General features: G+C 38.9%; 2 protein-coding genes across 3 annotated transcripts in view; one reads left to right on the top strand and one right to left on the bottom strand.

Moving 5' to 3' along the window:
* NINJ2 (ninjurin 2) overlaps nt 1-12,227 on the top strand; it is a 155,199-nt gene extending 142,972 nt beyond the window's left edge. The window contains 4 exon segments of the mRNA XM_074267153.1: nt 9,135-9,238; nt 9,240-9,369; nt 11,232-11,410; nt 11,853-12,227. Of these exon segments, the coding sequence (XP_074123254.1) occupies nt 9,215-9,238; nt 9,240-9,369; nt 11,232-11,392 (315 nt within the window). The 5' untranslated portion in view covers nt 9,135-9,214 and the 3' untranslated portion in view covers nt 11,393-11,410; nt 11,853-12,227.
* A 1,313-nt stretch (nt 12,228-13,540) lies between these two features.
* The window catches only part of B4GALNT3 (beta-1,4-N-acetyl-galactosaminyltransferase 3), a 153,635-nt gene continuing 146,857 nt past the window's right edge, over nt 13,541-20,318 (bottom strand). For both annotated transcript variants that reach the window (XM_074269336.1, XM_074269335.1), the window contains one exon: nt 13,541-15,658. In XM_074269336.1, the coding sequence (XP_074125437.1) occupies nt 15,550-15,658 (109 nt within the window). In that variant the 3' untranslated portion in view covers nt 13,541-15,549. The remainder of the gene's footprint in view (nt 15,659-20,318) is intronic.

The raw sequence follows: 20,318 nt of genomic DNA, 5'->3' as shown, positions 1-20,318 counted from the left end.
TAGCATATCCAATCTTTCTTTAAAGAGCAGTGATTAGGAACTTATCATTTTATGAAGCATCCTATTCCCCTTTTGCATAATTGTAATCATCAATCAATCAATATTTATTAAGCACCAAGTAGGTACCAGGCATTGTGTTAGAGATACAAATTCAAAAGTAAGACAATCTCATATCTTCAAGGGACCTACATTCTATCAGAGAGATAGATAAAACATTAAGTAAATATAGTATACATTTTAGAAAAACTCATTAAACAAAAATCATAGTAATGAGGGGAGCACTAATAGTAGGGGGAAATAAGAAAGACCTCTTGAAGGAGAAGGGCTTCTTGAATTTTGAGAGAAGCCATGAGTTCCAAGAGACAGAAGTAAAGAAAAATAATATTCAAGCAATTTGGAATTATGTTCAAAGAGCTATAAAACTGCAAACCCTTTGATTTATCACTACTGGATCTGTATCCCAAAGAGATCGCAAAAGAGAGAAAAGGACATACAAATGCAAAAATATTTGTACCAGTTTTTTTGTGGTGGCAAGGAATTGCAAACAGAAGGAATGCCTATCAATTGGAGAACGACTGAATAAGTTATAGTATATGAATGTAATAGAATATTATTGTTCTTATAGAAATGATGAGCAGGCTGATTTCAGAAAAGCTTTTTCTTTTAAAAAAGTAAAGACTTACACGAACTGATGCTGAGTGAAGCAAGCAGAATGAGGAGAACATTGTATATAGTAAGAAGAAGATTCTCTGATGATCAGCTATGATAGACTTACCTCTTTTTAGCAATACAGTGATCCAAGATAATTCCAATAGACTTATGATAGCAAATGTTAACCACATCCAGAGAAAGAAGTATGGAGACTGAATGCAGATAAAAGCATTTTATCTTCATCTTTTGGGGGTTAATTCTTTCTCATGAGATTTTTTTCCCTTTTGTTTTTTTTTTCAATATGCTAATATGGAATTATGTTTTTAAAATTATATATGTAAATGTATAGCTTATTATAAACTTAATCAGGTTGCTTGCTGTTTTAGGGAGGAGAAGGGAAAGAGGGAGAGAAAATGGAACTCAAAATCTTACCAAAATGAATGTTTAAAACTCTTTATTATAATTGGAAAAAATAAAATACTATTAAGTGAAAAAAAAGAGGGAAAGAGAGAGTATTCCAGACATAAAAGCATAGTCAGTTCAAAAGTAAAAAAGCAGCAGATGACATGTTGTATATGGGTCACAGCAAATGGGCCAATTTTGCTAGAGCATAGAATTCCAGGAGTAGTATGTAATCAATTTGAAAAAAAACAGGCTAAACCCAGATTCTGAAAGCTTTTAATGCCAAAAAAAGGAAGTCATATTTTAACTTGAAAGCAATGGGAAATCACTGAAGTTTCTTGTGCAAAAGGAATGGCATTTTCATAGCTGTGGTTTAAGAATATCAATCTGAAGCCCTGTGACTGGATTAGAGAATGGATTCAGGGAGAATGACAGAGACTGTTGCCGCAGTTCACATAGGATGTGATAATGGTCTGGACAAGGGTAATTGTGGTGTGAATGGAGAAGAGGACTGATGGGAGAGATGGGAAGGAGATAAAATTAACAAGACCTGCTGAGGAACAGAATACAAAGAAGCAAAGAAGAATGAAGGATGACTGTTCGGAATTTTTTTTTTAATTTACATTGAGCCTAAATCTGCTTTTCTAAACTTTCTACCCATTGCTCCTTCATTTTGTCCTCTGCAACCAAACAGAAAAAGTCTAATTTCTCTTCAACATGATATTACTTCAAATATTCAAAAATAAATACTTTGTCTTCTCTCTCAGGCTAAATATTCTCACTTCCTGTACCTGATTCAATGCAACACAGGCTAACAAATATTAATTAAACCACCTTTGGACAAGACACTGTGTTAAACTTAAAATACAAAGATTATTCTCAAGGATCTTATATTCTCCTGGGAAACATAGAATGTGTATGCATATAAGAAAATAAAGAAAGTAATTTCAAAAGATTAACAAATGTAGATTGGAGGACCTGGGTGACCTGCACTCATAGAAGTAGCAACTGAGTTGTGCGTCAAAGGAAATTAAAAATTTAAGAGGCAGAGGAAAAGAGGCCATGCTTCAAACATGGGGACCACTCATGCAAAAGGCATGGAGGCAGGAGATTAAATAGCTATTGGACTGCTTTGATGACAATGGAGAGTGTGTGAAAGGGAGTAATAGGATACAAAACTGGAAAGAAAAAATGGAAGCCATGTTAAAGATGGATTTAAATTCCAGGTTGAAAAATTTGAATTTTATCCAAGGAATCCCTAAAGATTTTTGAGGAGGGGAATAACATGGTCAGTGTAATATTTTAGGAATATCAATTTGCTAGCTGCTTGGAGGATGGAAAGAAATATGACCCTGGAAACAGGGAAATAACTAAGGCTTCATTGTAACCGTCTAGGTGAGGAGAATTGAGCATTTGAACAAAGGCTGAAATGAATATAAAGTGATGGCAACTGTTTGGATGTGGAATCTAGGATGACTTTAAAGTTTCAAGTTCAGGAAGAATGGTGATATCCTCAACAGAAAATGGAAAGTTTAGAGGAAAGATAGGTTTGTATATCATGATTTCTAATTCTCTCAAAGTTTTAATCTCCTTGTTGTGGAGTGCTCTACTTTGTCAATGTTCTTCCTAAAATGTGAGCACAGTCCAAAAGTCAGAATATAGTGAAACTATTATCTCACTTCTTGTGGCTACTATACTTCTGTCAACTCAATTTAAAGTTGTATTTGCTCTCCTGACTGCCATGACTACTGTTCTTTTTGGCTTGTAGCATATTAAAATCCTCAGGGTTTTATTATTTTCTGCAGCATGAATGTTGTCCAGGCACAGTTCATCATTGTGTACTTATAAAGTTGGTGTTCTAAATCCACATGTGAGACCCTATACTTATCCCTCATCAATTTTTTCTTGCATCGAATCATTCAATCAAACTTTTTTGGTCGTTGGTTCTATCATTCAATATGAATGGTTTAGTCCCTAAAATATGTCAAGGAAAGGCAGAGAATTCTCATCCTCAGAGGATCAAAACCTATCTCCTCTGTCAAACATGCAAAAAATTTAATATCTTTGAGGTGAGATTAAAGTTCTCTAAACCTAAGTCTTACCAGAAAAAAGTAAGGGAAATGGAAGGAAAGGGCAAATTGTATTTGATCTTTGAAAATCTTTTCAATTTCCATCAGGCTTATTTCCTTATTTTATTAGAGCCTAGACACCCTGATAATTTTGCTAGCTGTAAGTGTTTTAACTTTGGTTCTAAGTCTAACTCTAACTCTCGGCAGCCAGGCTTATGTTTGCTGTCTGTCCTATAAAGTCCTCCAAAGTGCTTAGTAAAGAAAAGTTGGAAAGGAGGGGGCAGAGCTACAGACTGCTGAGTCACTAAGCACAGGACTTCAAGCCACTGCTACTTCTCGTTCAGAAAAATGGGACAAGTTACATGATTGCCCTCTAGAGTCCAAACTTAGCAATATGAAATATTGATAATGAGCTCCCCAGACACAGAGAAATGCCTTGCTTAGGAGGCCGCTGTGACGAGAGGGGAAGGTTTAAACCAGAATCCAAGTGAATCATTCCTTCCTTTCAGTTCCTTCTCCCCAGAGTTATCCCAAATGTGACTGCAACCCTGGAGGCCTTCGTTTACTTGCGCTAATCCAGTCTCCAGGCCCAGCTGCCTTCCTGCCCAACATCAGGGCTTCCTCCTGGGGCCATCCCCCTCCTTAGAATGTGTGTCAGGACTGTTTATGCATTTCTAGCAAAGGTACCAGGGGACAGCAAGCTACGTAAGGCAAATAACAGTAAAATGGGCTTCAACCATTGGCGTTAAAGGTTAGAAGTGAAAAGAACTTAAAAGAAAGGCAAATATTTTTAAATTCTGTACCAACTTTTTAAAAAGGGGGAACCAGTTTACATATGTTCTCTTGATCATCACAGCAACCTTGTATGGTAGGTATATTATTATCCCCATTTTATATTCCGTGTCTGAGTCTTGCAGCTTGAAGTGGAGATCCCCTGGAGGAGGGCACCCCAGATTCAAAGAATGCTGTGAGTCTGCATTCATTAAATTTCAAGGGAAAAAACAAGAGATGGGAGGATCTGGAAAGAATTCTTAAGAAGTGGAAACTGAGCTATGGCTACAGAAAGCTAACACTGCTTATAAGGCCCCTTACAGGACTGGTTTTTACCAGTCAGCTACAGTACAAGATTGGTTCAAAGCAAGGCACTTAATGAAATGACACTAAAAAAAGAAAACATTTCCCCCTTAAACTTGGTGCCTCACTTTCCCACAAGTACACACACCATCAATAGGAAGAATAAACACAGATAAGCAACATGGATGGCTACAGTACATTTATAGAATCAACTCTATCTCTGCCTTGTATTACCTGACTGATTTTTAAAAAGTGATATGGACTAGTTCCACCATTGCACTTCTGCTGAACCTGACCCCTAATGGTGTTCCTTGGGCATGTAGTCTCCACTGGATGTGGTTCCATTGGCTCCTGCTCTCTTGAATGCCGTGTCTAGTGGACAATGCAAGTTCTAGCCCTACTGGCCATGTAAGGATAGAGCCTGCTCCATTTTATGATTTCAGTTGAAGCACTTGATTGTAAGACTCTCCCTTTCTCATTAGAAGGGAGAACTTTTATAGGCTTTTTTTTACAGGTCTATAAAGGAAAGCAGCAGTCCTCAACCAGATGTTTAGCATCAGTGCAAAGAATCATAGAAATGAAATCTCAGATTTTTTCCCCCCACACTTAATGATTGGACTCTCTTGATCCCTTTAAAAGCTTGGCTACTGAAGTCTCTCATCTTGAGCAGGAGAGTCTTAGCCTTTTGCTCTAAGCCTTTTAGAATAAAATTCTTTGGAACCAAGAGTCAATATGTTTTTCATTAATTAGTACCTTCAGGCTCTAACATATTTTTGTGGTTTGTTTTGTTTTGTTTTACTAAACTTCTTGGTTGCTGAGCTTTGGATCATCACAGGTGATCCCAGTCTCTCAGTGAGCATTTCATATACCTTCTGATTTTAAACTTTGAAATCTAAACTATACCTGGTCATGAGCTTTTGCTTCAGATAATCTTTACAGCAAAAGAAAAGGGGCTCTCAGTTCCCATGCTAGCATTTAGTTGACTAAGACATCAAAAATAATTATTTAATAAAATATTTAATAAATTTAATTTACTTAATAAATAAATTTTATTTAATTTTTAATTTAATATTTTATTATTTATTAAATTTAATAAAATAAAATTTCATTTTTATTTAATAAAATATTTTATTTTTATTTAATATTTAATAAAAATTTAATAAAATAAAAAATCATAGGCTCAGACATATAAACAGTTAAGACAACTAGCCTTCTCTGTACAATGATCTCCACCTTCCCAGGGGCACAGGGCATACTTACACAGGAGATAAGAAATTAGGATTGTTTGATCAAGAAACTTACCTTTTGATGAGCCCCATTTCTCAGAGGGCTACAAAGTGCTATAAAACCTGTGACAAGACTCCTCCCCGATCTGCAAAATTCCCACAATTCACATTATCAATGAAGAGCAAGATCTATATAATGACTCTGTTCTTTGTTGCTCCATCACTCTGACTCCTTGTTGGTTCAGGCCTTAATGTGGTCCAGTGAGAGAAGCAAAATATGGACAGGATTATTAATTTTGAATTCAAGGAGACCTTGGAGCACTGCCTCCTAAGGTTTATTGAAAGTGATGATGTTCTTTGCTCACTTTAAAGTGCCATATAAATATGAGCTACTGGTGTTATTAACTTTTCTTTTGGTTCCAGGATGATTGGTCAAGGAATCATTCCATTGCTTTGCTTCAGTCTGCTGCTGTGGGGCCACATAGTTCCTTGGTTTCCAGAAGGCATCATAAAGAACCAATTCATCCACTACTTACCAGATTCTCTCTGTCCAGACTTTAGGCTTTTCATTCAGTCTCTCTTTATGCCACTGTACCTCCTTTGTAAAGGCTGAGGCTGAGAGAGCTTGAAAATCCTGTGGTTGTCTGGCCTTGAACTACATCATTAAACTAATTAATCTCAATTCACATCAAAGAGTTAAGCATGTCAAGAAAATGTTATGCTGTATTAAGGAGTCATGGTCAATGCCAGAAAGTCCTCATCAGTGGGCAATGATGCTAGTCTGTGGGGATCTAGTGTTATTTCCAGGGCTTCTCTCTCCAAATTTTTGGGTCATCTTTGACCCCATCATTTCTCTCTCCCATATCAAGACCTAATATGATGTAGTTAGAGGGATTGTATTCAAATCCTGAGTGTGCCATGTGCTAGCTATTTTACTTTGTGAAAATTATTTTATGTTGTTGGGCCTCAGGTTAGAATAAATCGGTCAGATGTTGGATATATTATATTACATTTTCAATTCCAGTTGTGTAGGGCCCTCAGTGAGATGTCTAGAAAGATTACCAAGCACTTGTAGTCTGGTGTCCTTCCTTAACCATCTATCTATATCTGTATCTATATGCAATTATAGTCTAGTGTCCTTCCCAAACTATCTATCTATATCTATATTAATCTTAACTAGATGAAAGGAAAAGCATCCCAGGGATTCTTCAAATTTTGAAGAATTGCCAGCAACTCATGGAACTTATTCAGAATTTCAGCAGCTTCGTCCTTGAGAAAGAATGCATCTGATGAGTATGTGCTGGCAGGAGGAAGCCAGCTAGGTAGCACTGTGGATATACTTAGGAAATTAGGAAGATCTGAGCTCAAATCCAGCCAGACACTTACTAGCTGTGTGATCTAGGAAAGTTACTTAATTTCTGTTTGCATCAATTCCCTTATCTGCAAAATGGGGATAATAATAGCATCTTCCTCCTAGCATTGTCGTAAGGATCAAATGTATATAAAGCACTGTGCCTGGTATATAGTTAAGTGTTATATAAAGGTTAGCTATTATTATTATTATTAATAGACCTGTGGGTGAAGGTATGTAGTTCTTCCCTAGCCTGGGTGGCCAAGCCGAGATGGGTAGCCGAAAGAGGTAAGGGTTTTGGTAGTGAACACGTGGGTCTTCTGACCAGGTGTTCACTCGGGAGCCATCAAGTCAGGGCATCAGTTAGGGCATTATGTGAGTAAGTACAATAAAGGCTTTTAAGATTACATGTGGTTGTTCTTGCGTGCGCTACCAGTTATTAAGCTATAGATTCAAGAGATTGTGGCCAGAGACCTTTGAAGGCCTCAGAGGAGGCAAGCCGGGTAGAGTTCACACTGCAAAGGACAGTGGTCAAAGGTACTCTGGTGGGTCTAGGACAGACTGGTAATTGTAACTGACAAGTGGGCATGTTACAAATCTGTAACCAAGTCTGTCCAAGCCTCTCTGTATTCATCCTGCTGGTCATTTCTTACAGAACAATAATATTCCATAACATTCATATACCATAATTTACCCACCATTCTCCAATGGATGGGCATCCATTCATTTTCCAGTTTCTAGCCACTACAAAAAGGGCTGCCACAAACATTTTGGCACATACAGGTCCCTTTCCCCTCTTTAGTATTCCTGTCATCTTAGCCAATCTGACAGGTATATAGTGGTATCTCAGAGTTGTCTTAATTTGCATTTTCTCTGATCAATACTGATTTGAAACACTCATATGATTGGAAATAGTTTCAATTTCATCATCTGAAAATTGTTCATATTCTTTGACCATTTATCAATTGGAGAATGGCTTGATTTCTTTCAATTTTGATACTTAATTGGGAATTTTACATTTATTCTGATAGTTTGGTTTTTTTAGTTGCAATTCATTGATTAGCATTCTCTATTTTAGATGTATTTCTGCTTTGGTTATATCCCATAAATATTGGTATGTTGTCTTTAATTATTGCCATTTTTGGTTAGACTGCTAACCTTGTGCTTGTGGGTCTTTAGCATCAAAGGTGAGAAATGTAATTAAGTGCCTTTTAAGTCCTTCAGATTTAGCTTTTTAGTTTTTTTTTCCCCAGAAACTTATAATGCTTTCCTGGGGCCCAGGGTCTCATTTCAAGCTTTGGTCTTGCCACTCTTCTCCAGCTGCTATTGACTCCAGACAGACAGCAGGTAGAAAATTTTGCCTTATAGGTGACTATTTTTGGAGACTTATGCAAATATATGTAAGTTTAAGCATTTGGGTATAGAGAGTTGAGAACTATACATGCATAATTATATATGTTAATGCCTTTATACATATATGCAGATAAGCTTACTTGTATGTAAATGGATTCATGTACAAGTTGTGCACAAGTGTGAGTTGGAAGGGGATCCACAGATAAACTAGCCCTACCCCTAATTGAATAATGAATCCAATCTAAAGATCCCCAACAAATAATAACCTAGCCTCCACTTCAACATCTTCCTTGACAAGGAATTCTCTACTTTCTGAGGCAGTGTGTTCCATTCTTACATAGTTTGAATTATTAAAAAGTTTCTCTTTCAATTCAACTGAAATCTATCTCCCTGTGATTTCCACCCATTGTTCTCCTAGTTCTGCCCTTCATGGCTAAACAAATCTAATCTTTTCTTCCACAGAAGAGCTATCATGTCTTTTCTCCCCACAAATCTCTTCTGAATAAACATTCCCAGTTGCTTCAACTGATTCTCATATGACAGATTTTGAGCATGCCATTCCCCTACTACTGTGGGAAAGTGTCTCAATCAGGGAAAGAAGTAGAAATCTAGACATTGAGAAATCTATAAATCAACCAGGGAAGCCAGAGGGGAGTGTGCATTTCAGACAGGTGTGTGTGTGTGTGTGTGTGTGTGTGTGTGTGTGTGTGTGTGTGTGCTCAAGTGTGGGACAGAGAAAAGAGCACTCTCTAAAACACTACTTACAGACTCATAGTCCTTAGAATTCTTAATATTAAATGGGAAGCAATCCCAGAAACCATATACTTCAAAATCTTTATTGATGGGAAAACTGAGGTACAGAACAGGTGATATAATTGATCTTCCTTCTTTCCTATGGCAAAGTAGTTACAGAGTCTAGATTAGGATCAGAGGCTCCCAGTCCAAGGCTTTTTCTACTGCAATGAGTCCTGGGATTTCCTGGTTAACTTTGCTTTTTTTCCTTTGTAGCCCAGGAATCCCAGCCCCAGGAGGGACCAGCCCATCAATTTTAACCATTATGCCACAAAGAAGAGTGTACTTCGGAGAGCATGCTGGATGTGGCTCTCTTCATGGTCCAACGCCACTCGACTGAAGGCTGTTCTGGAACAGGAACCACCTTCTCCCTACTACATAATCCTGGTCACCCTCCTCAGCATCTCTCTGCTCTTACAGGTGGTCATTGGGATCCTCCTCATCATAACTGGTGAGGAACCAGGGGTATTAAATGAGCTGCTTCTTGTTGCATCTTACAGCTAAGGGTTGCCTGAAGACATCTAGTAAAGGGAAACATTAATTCCCAACACAGCCAATTCTACTTTGGATTAACTAAAAGGATATTCTCTGACTAACCCTAAACCTACTTCCCCAAAACTTCTACCCTTTGCTCCTAATTTTTCACTTGGGAGCCAAATAGAAACTTTTTCCCCATCTGATCGCTTTTTCAGAATTTTTTCCTGATTTAATTTTTCCCAGATTGTTTTCAGTTTGAAGCTTTTCACATTATTTTTTAAAAATCATTTAAAATTTAGGATTTTATTTGTAATAGCCAAAAAAAAGTCCTTATAGAAATGTCCTTTCCATAAGATTCTTTCACTTAAAAAAAGTAGCTGGATTCTCCAGTGCACATTTTCCAAAATTACAGAATATATGCATTTACAAATAAATCTTTGAATAGGATACCTTGTTACCAGAATTTTAAAATTGCATTTCTTCTTTCTACTAATATACTACAACATAAGCGATACTGATGAGCTAAAATGTAGCATAAATGGTAAGATAAATAAGAATTGCTGAAGATCTGAGGTCCCTGGATATCAGAAGCACAGGAAGAAGATAAACTCTAGCAATAAAGGATAATTTAACAAAACTTAGGAACAAGGTAACAAGTTTTCTACTTCAACTGTGTAAACTTAAAGTCGATGAAAACACTGGGGGTTTGACAACAGCATATGCTCATGAACCACAAATAACTTAGAAATAAAGTTAGGAAGGTACAACCGTGTGTCCAAAAATCTGAATGGAAATTCCTGCTCCATTTCCTAGCTGCATAATATTAGACAAGTTGTCTCATATATAAACAGATAAAGTCCATTTGCAGAATCTGACCTCAGTCTGTAAAGATGTTTTCTAAAAGAGTTCTTCTTTAAAAGTTCAGTAATAATTACCGAAAATTACAAAAGACTGAAAGAAAATTTGTAACTAGATGTGGCAGATTACTAGTTGTTAAGTAGTTCCGAGGCAAGAACATTTTATTAGGTTTTTTTTTTAAATTATTGCCATGAAATATGTAGGTAATAAAACTATTGTTCCTGACTTTGCAAAGTTAGTGATCATTCTTTCCAGCTGCTTCAAATGGCAAGGAAAGAGCAGGAAGGGTAGTTGTTGGTGCATCCAGGATGACACTGAACAGCTAAGAAGATCTGACAAATGGGAAATCTTTCAGTTTTTAAAGGAACGTATAATCCTTCCTAATTGGGGAAAGAAAAGATTGGTGTTGAGGCGTTCCCTCATTCTTTTTATTTTCTATTGTGAAAATGGATCAATTTTTCTCCAGAATAGTATAATAACTTTGCAATGTCAAAAAGACATTATTCAATTCTAGCAGGTCACTGAAAAATTCCCTTGTCCCTCCATATACTTATCTAACCTTCACTCTTCTGTTGGATTCTTTTCTTAAAGTCAACTGGTGATGGGCAATTTTGTTGCCATGGCTTGCTGCCTAGCCATGGTTTTGTTGTGGCCGGTAAGATAATACACTTTGCAAACTTTATCACTGCTGCTGACAATGATTGTCAAACGTGTGAAAGCCCTTCGGAGTGCTTTGTAGTACTATGCAAACAGAAAACTATTATTATCATTGTTAGATATTGCCTTATAGAAGCCACTGGTCCGTGGGAGGGAAAGGAGAAATTTCAGCCTTCTCACTCCCTTATCCTACCCTGTGCTGAACCTGAGACTCCAGTCTATGGTTCCAGATTGTGAGATTTTAAGAGAGATGCCCATCTGTGGCTTCTGGCTCTGACATCTCCACCCACTCATCACTCCCACCTTTCCAATCTTCCACAGCACGGATGGACTTAAATGAGGTGTCAAAGCAACAGCGGCTGAACCAGCTCAACAACACCACCATGGTCATGGTCTTCATAACTGTCATCATCAACATTTTCATCACAGCCTTTGGAGTGCAGAAAATGGGGCAACCCTGGCCTACACCCAGGCCCTACTGAACCCAGCCTGGGGCCCAGGTGAGGCTAAGGAATGGAAGGACTTCGTTCAAGCACACACATGGTCTGCTGCCTGGCCTCTGGGAGGGAGAAGGGTGGGATTCTTCAGAACAAGAGAGTACCTGCCTAAATACCAATGGGGTAAAGCTTGGGGGAGGGCCTAAATAAGGGGATGGAGTAGGGTGAGGTTAGATTGGAAGGGGAACAGCAACAGGGCATGAGCAGGTTTAGGGACAGCCCCTCAGCCATGTGCAGGGATTAGGTTTGAAGGAAACTTCCCTTTGCCTTGTCTTAAATTTGCTAGGTACTTGTTCTCTCCAAGACTTGTTTGTTTTTTTGTTTTTGTTTTTTTAGTTAGGAATGGGCAGTCAGCTTCTATGTAAAGGGAATAATGGAAGTAGAAATTTTTTCATGTCATTCTCATCACCTTCTCAGCTGACCTTTCTCTTTGCTTCCTCTACAGGTGAAGGCCCTGGAATTCCTTCTGCTTTCCTTCCCTTTGACTTCTGCCAGCCCTGAAGACCTCTGCCCACCTCCATCCAGCTCTATGAGCCTTCCCCATAGTACCTGGGAAGGACCCACATGGTTGTGTTAGTCCCCAATACAAATGCAAATGCTCAAGTGTTTGATTCTGTTGGTCAAAGTGAATTTCTATATTGATGGGTGTCAATGTTTTGTGCTCAGAATGGGGACACTGTCAACCTTTCAGTATTATTCCCCCAAACCTAAGACTGCCGCAAAGGTGCTGGGGTTACTGCCTCCAAGTCAACCATATCCCCTTTCCTATTTCATACCATTTTCGTCTCTCCAAAGAGAAAAGAGCTAACTATAAAGTGACCTGCTAAAACAACATGTGTCATTCTTTACCGTTTGAAGTTCATGAGCTCATAGAGCTAGAACTGAAGGACTTCAGAGTTCATCTATTAAATGCTCCCCCATTTTATAGATGAGGACACTGAAGCCCTGGAAGGTTTAAGAAACAGAAAAGATGACTTGAATCTCTCCTTTTCCTTAGGGATCCACGGTCAAATAGCTTCTCCTTCCTTGCTTGGGCAGCCTCCCACTAGAGGGCTGCCATATTGATTTCAGGCACTGTCAACTTGTGATCATCCGTGGATGCGTTATCCATTTTGTGGATTACCATAGCAAAATTTTAATCCAAGTTTGGCTTTTTCCCCAATAGCACAGCATTTCCCTTCCAGTTTCCCTACACAACTGCCAAAACATACTCAGAAAATGCAAACCGATTTTAACGTTAGTGAAGCATAACTAGAAAATTCAACTTGTAAACTGTGAGAGTTGAAAGGAGCCAAAGGGATAATCTAGGCCTTCATTTTACAAATTAAAGTTCTAGAATCCAGAGAGATTATGACTTGTTCACAGCTAGAAATTCACTTGAACCCAGGTCATTTCACTGAGTTTACTTGCCTGGCACCTTTAGAAAGATCATATGGAAGTCATTTTGGGAGTATCTGCTGCTTTAAGTCAATCCTAGCTCCTCAAACAATGGGAATCACAGAGAGTTAGGATTATTCTGAAAAAAAAGTGTAGTCATTACTCTCTCCAGATCAGCCTGGCTTCTAGACTGAAGCTTTCAAGAAGCTCAGCATGTATCGGTTCTAGGTAATAATAATGACCTTACATTTATACAGCACTTTCAGGTCTGAAAGTGATTTACAGTTTCTTACACTGAGTTCAAAGATTACCTAGTTCAACTACAAATGAGCAAGTAGTACATTTAAAACTGTGATAACATGAGTATAAGTGGAAAAGTCTGGAATTAAACTTTCTCCTCTTGCTTTCGGATCCATTTTACAGATGGGGAAACTGAGACTTAGGTTAAGTTAGACTTGCCCATGTTCGTATAACTTAGGCAGTATCAGAGCCACTGGCCTACAAGTTTATTGATTTTCCCTCTGTATATCATCCTGTTAGCCTGTAAGCTTTCTGAGGGCAGGGACCATTTCTTCTTCCTTTATAGCCCCATGGAAACTAGAGTCACACAGCAAATACATTGCTACAGGTGAGGGTAGCACTGCTATTTTTGGCATAGCCATTGATGGATGTGAGACATGACTGATAGACACAAGGACATAATTCCCTTCATCCCAACCCCTCCCCACACGGAAAAGTAACAAGAAAACATCAGACTTGGATTTTTCTAAGAAGATGCTGTATTTAACCTTTTCTCTTCCCAACCAATTTTTTTCTTTTACATAACAGAAGCCCAGGAGGCCTCTCCTCCTTAAGGCAGATGGTACAGAGGTAACAGTACATTAGTCAAACACAAGGCACTTAAGTTCAAGATTCAGGGAAGAAAATTGGGGTGGGGGAATGGGACGTTGGGGCAAGGGCTCTGGTAATCTGAAGAAGATGAACCAGTAGGGTGATTTCCAATTTGCCTTTTCCAGTCAAAGCCTATTTCAGATCTTTTAAAGAATTTCCTTCAGAGGAAAGCTTTTCTGAGAAAATGGACATCTCACATAGACAACCCTAATTCTCCTTTCCTCTTCTCTCTCTTCTCTGTCACTGGCTCTGTTCAGAATACAGCAAGTTTGAACTAGGGATAGCGTTCAGCTATAGGCTGAGGTCTTGGATCCCATTGTGTTTCTCCATAATCCCCTCCTCATTAACCAGAGGGCTTCCTTCTTTTTTTTTTTTTTTTTTTTTTTTCATCCACATGCCTAGACAGACACTGGAGCACTGAGACCCGGTATCAAATGCACCATTGGTGAATGCAGCAGCAGGAGAATCCCCAGTCACAAAGGCAGCCCGGGGTGTAGTGCAAGATTCATACATAATGATCAAATGGGGAACAGTAGGCAGAGGTAGCAGTCTGGTGGTAAAAGGGCTAAAGGACTGTATTTCACTTGTTCTCTTCTTATTCTAGGGGAGGCGCTTCCTCCCTTCTTGTTCCTCCCAGCCTGAGATCTAGGAGCTCCAGCTAATTCAGTGTGATCCTTCCCTTTTCCAGGTGACTATCTGGAGATATTTTAAAATATCAAGGCTGGGGAGGGACAAATAGCACCAGAACTCCTCCCTATTTTTATATACAGACCAGCAGTTCCCTTTTCCTGCTGTCCTCCCTTTTTTTTTTCCCTCTCCACTAGCCTTTCCTAGAAACTATAATTAAAGACACTCTCCACTTCTCTGCTCTGCAGCAAATAGTCTATAAAGCCAGTGGCAAAGGTAAGAAGTTGAAATGAGCTCGGAACCCCTTGACAGACTCCCCACTTTCCCTTCAAAACATACTCCTTGTAGTTTTCATGTTGGTTACTGGCCCCAAAGGAGTGGTGGGATGGGGATTTCAGTCCTGTGCTTCAGCCAGCCTGAGCTTAGCTTCTCTAGCTGGATAAAGTTAATGCCCTGTTGTTGATGGCCAAGTCAGGTGATTGGAAGCACTTGCTTTCTTTCAGTGGGAGTAATGAGGGACAGGGATATGGGTTGTGAGAGGAGGGTCACCATCTTGAAAAAGCTTGATTTTTGGAGTGTATTCAACAAGGTTTCAACTTTGATTACAAGACAGCTTCTCAGGGATGAATGGGGGAGAAACAACATGACATAGCAGAAAGTCAGAAATCCACTACTGAGAATACTCCCCGAAGTACCACCTCATCCCCCTGGGGATTGTTTTCCCCTCTGAGAAATCAAGGATTCTCACAGTCTGTGCTGGTTGAGAGAGGATGGTGGATTCAATACCTCCTCCCACCCCTCTACCATCAACCAATAACTTTTTTAAAAGAAAGTCTATGTTTCATGGTCTATACTCCCTACAAAAGGCAAGCTGGTAGTGGAAGGCTTCTCATCTGGTGACGGTCGCTCTTTTCCTTGCTGCCTTTCTATTTCCTGAAGAGGTATTCCACCTCTGCCATCTAGACCTGGATCCCATCCTTCCACAGAGCCTCCACTTAAAAATCCTTCCTGTTGAGTACCCGAAAGGCTCAAGGAAGGGGGAGAATAAAACACTGCCACCTATTCAGACTCCACATTCAGGTCCATAGGTGGGAAGATGGCTCTCAACAGAGGTGGGGAGGATGCAAGGGGGTGCTGGTTTACTCCTCCCATTCATTTTTATTCCCCCTCCATTGGTGAGCAGGAATGGAAGCAGCTGCAGGTCAGGAGGCAGGAATCAGTCAGTTCTGGCCGGGCACACTCTGAGATCATGGCATGTTCAACTGGCGACGGTTCCACATGCCTCGCTTGGAGTGGTACCGATGGAAGAAATTCCTAAGGGAGAGGCGTTCCACTTCTAGACCAGCCTGTAGAATCCTGAAGACCAAAAAGACAGGAGAAGTCAACATAAGTATCCAGGAAATATGGGGAAGATCTTGGAGCCCTTAAGATTCCCATTCCCATTCATGATGAGATCTCTCCCTTACATTTAGGCCTTCCTCTGGTGGCCTGCACCCACTAGGGAAATGGCCATGGGCAGTTAGTTCTACAGCTAACAGAGGGACAGATGAAGACATTAGGCTGCCTGGAGATCATTGGGAAGTTTGGAGCCTTTTTTTTTTTTTGACTCTTCCCTTTATTTTGTGCTCATCTTAACCATCTCACTCTCTGGGTACCCTCTGGCCATGGGATGGGAGAAGGGGTCATATGCACCCTTCCGTACTTGGAACAGAGCTGTAAATAGAACCAAAATGATGGTGAGACCTTGAATTCAGGAAGCCGGGAACACACGCTATGTGACACCAGGCAAGTCATTTACCACCTTGGCAATTTGGGCAACTCTCTAAGACTCTAAGTGACAGAAAAGATGCTGACCCACACTGGTGAAGGGAATTTCCTCATCTGGAAATTCCTATGCCAATGAAATCACAGTCTTTAATACTGTATGAAGGATGCATAAAATCTGACCAAATTCTAAAAACACCAATAGCCAAGGAGGTTTGGTTCGGCAGATAGCCTTCATAGCCCACACCCATCTCCATATTTCCTGATCCTGCTCGGAACTCTCTTCACCAATTCCATCTCCATCAGCATCCTAGCTTGGAGTATCCTTCATGTCCCCAGTTCTCAGGGCTAAGCACATGAGTACCGTGTCTTTTGCGTTACATCTGGCTAGCGGTAGAAATGGCCAGAGTCAGATGGCATCTATATTTCAATAAGCCTTTCTGTACCTAAGAAAAAGGCAATTAAATGGGGCAGGCAGGAAAATATATATCACCTTTGCTTGATTGCATTCTGTTCTCTTATATAATAAGCATGAAGTACTGTGATTTTCTACAGAATTTCCCAAAAATCTTAGAGCAAAGAACTAAAGTTTAAAAGTACACTAAGACTTCTAGGATATCTAATATAATGCTTTTCTCAGGTTATTTCTCTGCTCAAAAACTATCAATAGCTCCTTATTTCCATTCATAGTAGTTATTTATTAAGTACCTACTATGTGCCAGACACTGTGATAAGTGCCAAGGATATAAAAAAGGGGCAAGAGACAGCCCCGGTCTCTCTCTTTGTCTCTATCTCTCGTCTAACTAAACTAACTTTGCATATTTTTGGAGAAATAAAAAACTATTTTTTAAACACTAGATTTTTATTTTCAAAATACATGCAAATATTCATCTTCACAAAACCTTGTATTCTATTTTTTTCCCTTTCCTTCTGCTTTCCCCACCCCAAGAAGCAAGCAAGAAACATGTACAGTTCTTCTAAACATTTTTCCATACTTTTCATGCTATGCAAAAAAAAAAAAAAAAATCAGATCAAAAGAGAAAAAAAATGAGAAAGGGAAAAAAAAATCAACAAAAAAGGGAAAAATACTATGCTTTGATCCACATTCAGTCTTCATAGTTTTCTCTCTCTGAATGTGGATGACACTTTCCATCACAAGTCTACTGGAATTATGGCTTCACAGTTTCATCTTTTCAATAACCCTCCAATAAAATCTCTCTCCTCAAAGTGCCACCATTCAGGGGCATGTTCTCACCACCTCACACTACTGCTGATGGGTTTGTCAGATTCAAATCTCTTCTCTCTCCAATCCATCCTCCAATTCAACCATCACAGTGGTTTTCCTAAAGCACAGATCTGATCATGTCACCCCTCTACTTAATATCTCCAGTGGCTCCCTATCACCTTCAGGATCAAATGCAAAATGTTCTGTTTGGCATTCAAAGTCCTTCATTACTTTGTCCCATCTTTCCAGTCTTCTTACACCTTACTCCCACAAACAGGTATTTTTCACTACAATTTCTCTGGCTTCTTCACTGTTCCCAAAACAATACATCTCTTGATTCCAGGAATTTTTTCTGGTTGTCCCTCATATCCAGGATGTTCTCTATCTATTCCAATTACTGATCTCCCTGATTTTCTTTAAATTTCAACTAAGATCTTACCTTCTACAGGAAGCCTTCTCCAACCCCTTTAAATTCTTATGCCTTCCCTCTATTAATTATTTTCTGTTTATATTGTATATAACTTATTTATTGTTGTTCGATCATTTCATCATGTTCAATCCTTCATGATCCCATCTGGGATTTTTTTGGCAAAGACACTGGAGTGATTTTCCATTTTCTTCTCCAATTCATGTTATATTTGGGGAAATCAAGATAAATAAGGTCAACTCCAGGCCCAGTGCTCTATCCACTATGTCACCTACCTGCCCAGATGGTTTGTACATAACTATTTGCATGCTATCTTCTCCATTAGCTCGTGAATCCTTCAAGAGCAGGTTCTACCTTCTCCCATTTTGTATTCTGAGCAGTTAGCACAGTTCCTGGTACATAGTAGGCATTTAAATGCTTACTTACTGACAATGGTTAGCCTGGTTAGTAATATATTAAGTCTTTTACTTCTTCGTAATTAATTTTTTGTTCTATTCCCTCCAGGGACTGTTCTACAACATCTCTTTTCTCCTCAAGCCTTTTATGTCATTCCCTCTTCCTTCTTTCATCTGAGGACTTTGCCTCATACTTTACTGAGAAAAATAAGACCATTCACCATAAGATTTCTCTTACATTTTTCCTCTGTATCTCAAAAACTCTTTAATACTTTCCCTTATTGTCTCCTCCTTTATTTCAATCTCTAATAAAGAGTTTCCCTGTGCCAAAGCAAACAAATATGGAGCATCCCCCCCAATTTTCACAAGCAGATTGTCCCCTTCTTTTTACTCTTCTATATCTCTCTAGCTACTGTGAGTTACAAAAATGACTTAGGCTTCTACATCTGAAAAAACTTTCACATTATCATCCCATACTCCTTCCTTTCTCAGTCAAAAATCTGTCTCCTAGAAAAATCTGTCTCCACCTATCTCCTCTGTCTTTCCACTCATTATTTACTTCTCAATCCTTTGCATTCTGGATTCTAACCTTGCCACTCAACCAGAACTGTTCTCTCTGGAGTTGCCTCTGATTTCTGAATTGACAAACCTGATGGCCTTTTCTCGATCCCCATCCTTCTTGACTTTTTGGATGCATTTAACATTATTGACCACTGACTCCTCTCACATAATCCTGTCTCTGGGTATTCATGACACTGCTCTCTCTACAATCTCCTCTGACCTGTCTGATCTCTCTTCAGTCTCTTTTGCTCATTATTCAGGCATACTGAATACTGTATTGAGCTGTACCCAAGACTCTGTTCTATAATCTTTCACTTGTTCTCATTGGGTCTATGATTTAACTCTAATCTCTTTGCAGAAAACTCTGAAATCTATAAATCAGCACTAACTTAAGCTGTTAAGTACCAGCTGAACATTTCAGACCATTTATAGATATTTCAAAGTGAATGTCTCCTAAACATTTCAAACTCATATCAAAAATTGAACTCATTACATTTATTAATCTCCCTTCTAACCACTTTATTTTTATCCAGCACATTACCTTTCTTCCAGTTCACCAACTTGGCATTAGCCTTTGTTCTTCACTATTTCTCACAGCATATATTCAATTAATTATCCAATCTTCTCTGTTTCTACCTCCATACTACAATGCCTCCTGCATCCTTCTCTTCATTTACATGGTCACCATCCCAATTCAGGCCCTCATTAACTCTTCCCTGAACTACTGAAATTGCCTCAAGTCTCTCTCGTCAATCCATTTTATACATAGGTGCAAAAGTAATTTCCTTAAGTAGCAATCTGACCATATTATTCCCCTTACTAAACAAATTCCAATAAACCACTTCTCTTACAAACCACTATTGCCTTTCAGATCTAATGCAAGTTCCATATTTAAAGCCATGCAATCCCCAGCTCCAACTTGCTTTTCCAATTTTATTTTACTTCTCCCCTTCTTTCACTCTTTGGGGCACTCAAACTGGCTATGTCTCATCTCCATTTCTCAGAATTTGTTTCGTTTAAAACTTCACTTAAGTATCACCTATATGTATCCTTTCTTGGTCCTCCCAACCCCAATTTTTTAAAAGCTAATGTATATTTTGTATATATTCTACATGTTGTCTTTTCCAAGAGAATGCAAGCAGCTGTTTCTTCTTCTTCATCATTTTCTTCTTCTTCAGATCATTTATACAAAATTTAAAGTGGGTGTCTCATAAGCATTTCATACTCTATGTATCAAAAACTGAACTCATATTTATTAATCCCCCTTCCAACCACTTTATTTCTATCCAATACACTTCCATTCTTTCAGTTCACAAACTTGATATTAGCCTTTGTTCTTCACTATTCCTCATAACATATATCTTTTTTTTTTTTTCCTGGTTGAGGCAATTGGGATTAAGTGACTTGCCATAGCTAGGAAGTATTGTGTCTAAGCCTGGATTTGAATTCAAATCCTCCTGACTTCAGAATCAGTGCTCTATCCACTGCGCCATTTAGCTGCCCTTGAGAATTGCAAGTTTTGGTTTTTCATCAATATGTTCAATAAATCCTTATTGACTAACTGACCTCCTAAGGATTTACCTCTCAATGAGATAGCTTATTCTCTCTGAGACAGGCAAAATACTTTCTATTAGCCCTTTCTGC

The sequence above is a fragment of the Sminthopsis crassicaudata genome, chromosome 5 (assembly GCF_048593235.1).
Source record: "Sminthopsis crassicaudata isolate SCR6 chromosome 5, ASM4859323v1, whole genome shotgun sequence".
Lineage (NCBI taxonomy): Eukaryota > Metazoa > Chordata > Mammalia > Dasyuromorphia > Dasyuridae > Sminthopsis > Sminthopsis crassicaudata.
The sequence above is the reverse complement of the archived record's forward strand: the minus strand, read 5'-3'. Positions and strand labels throughout refer to the sequence as shown.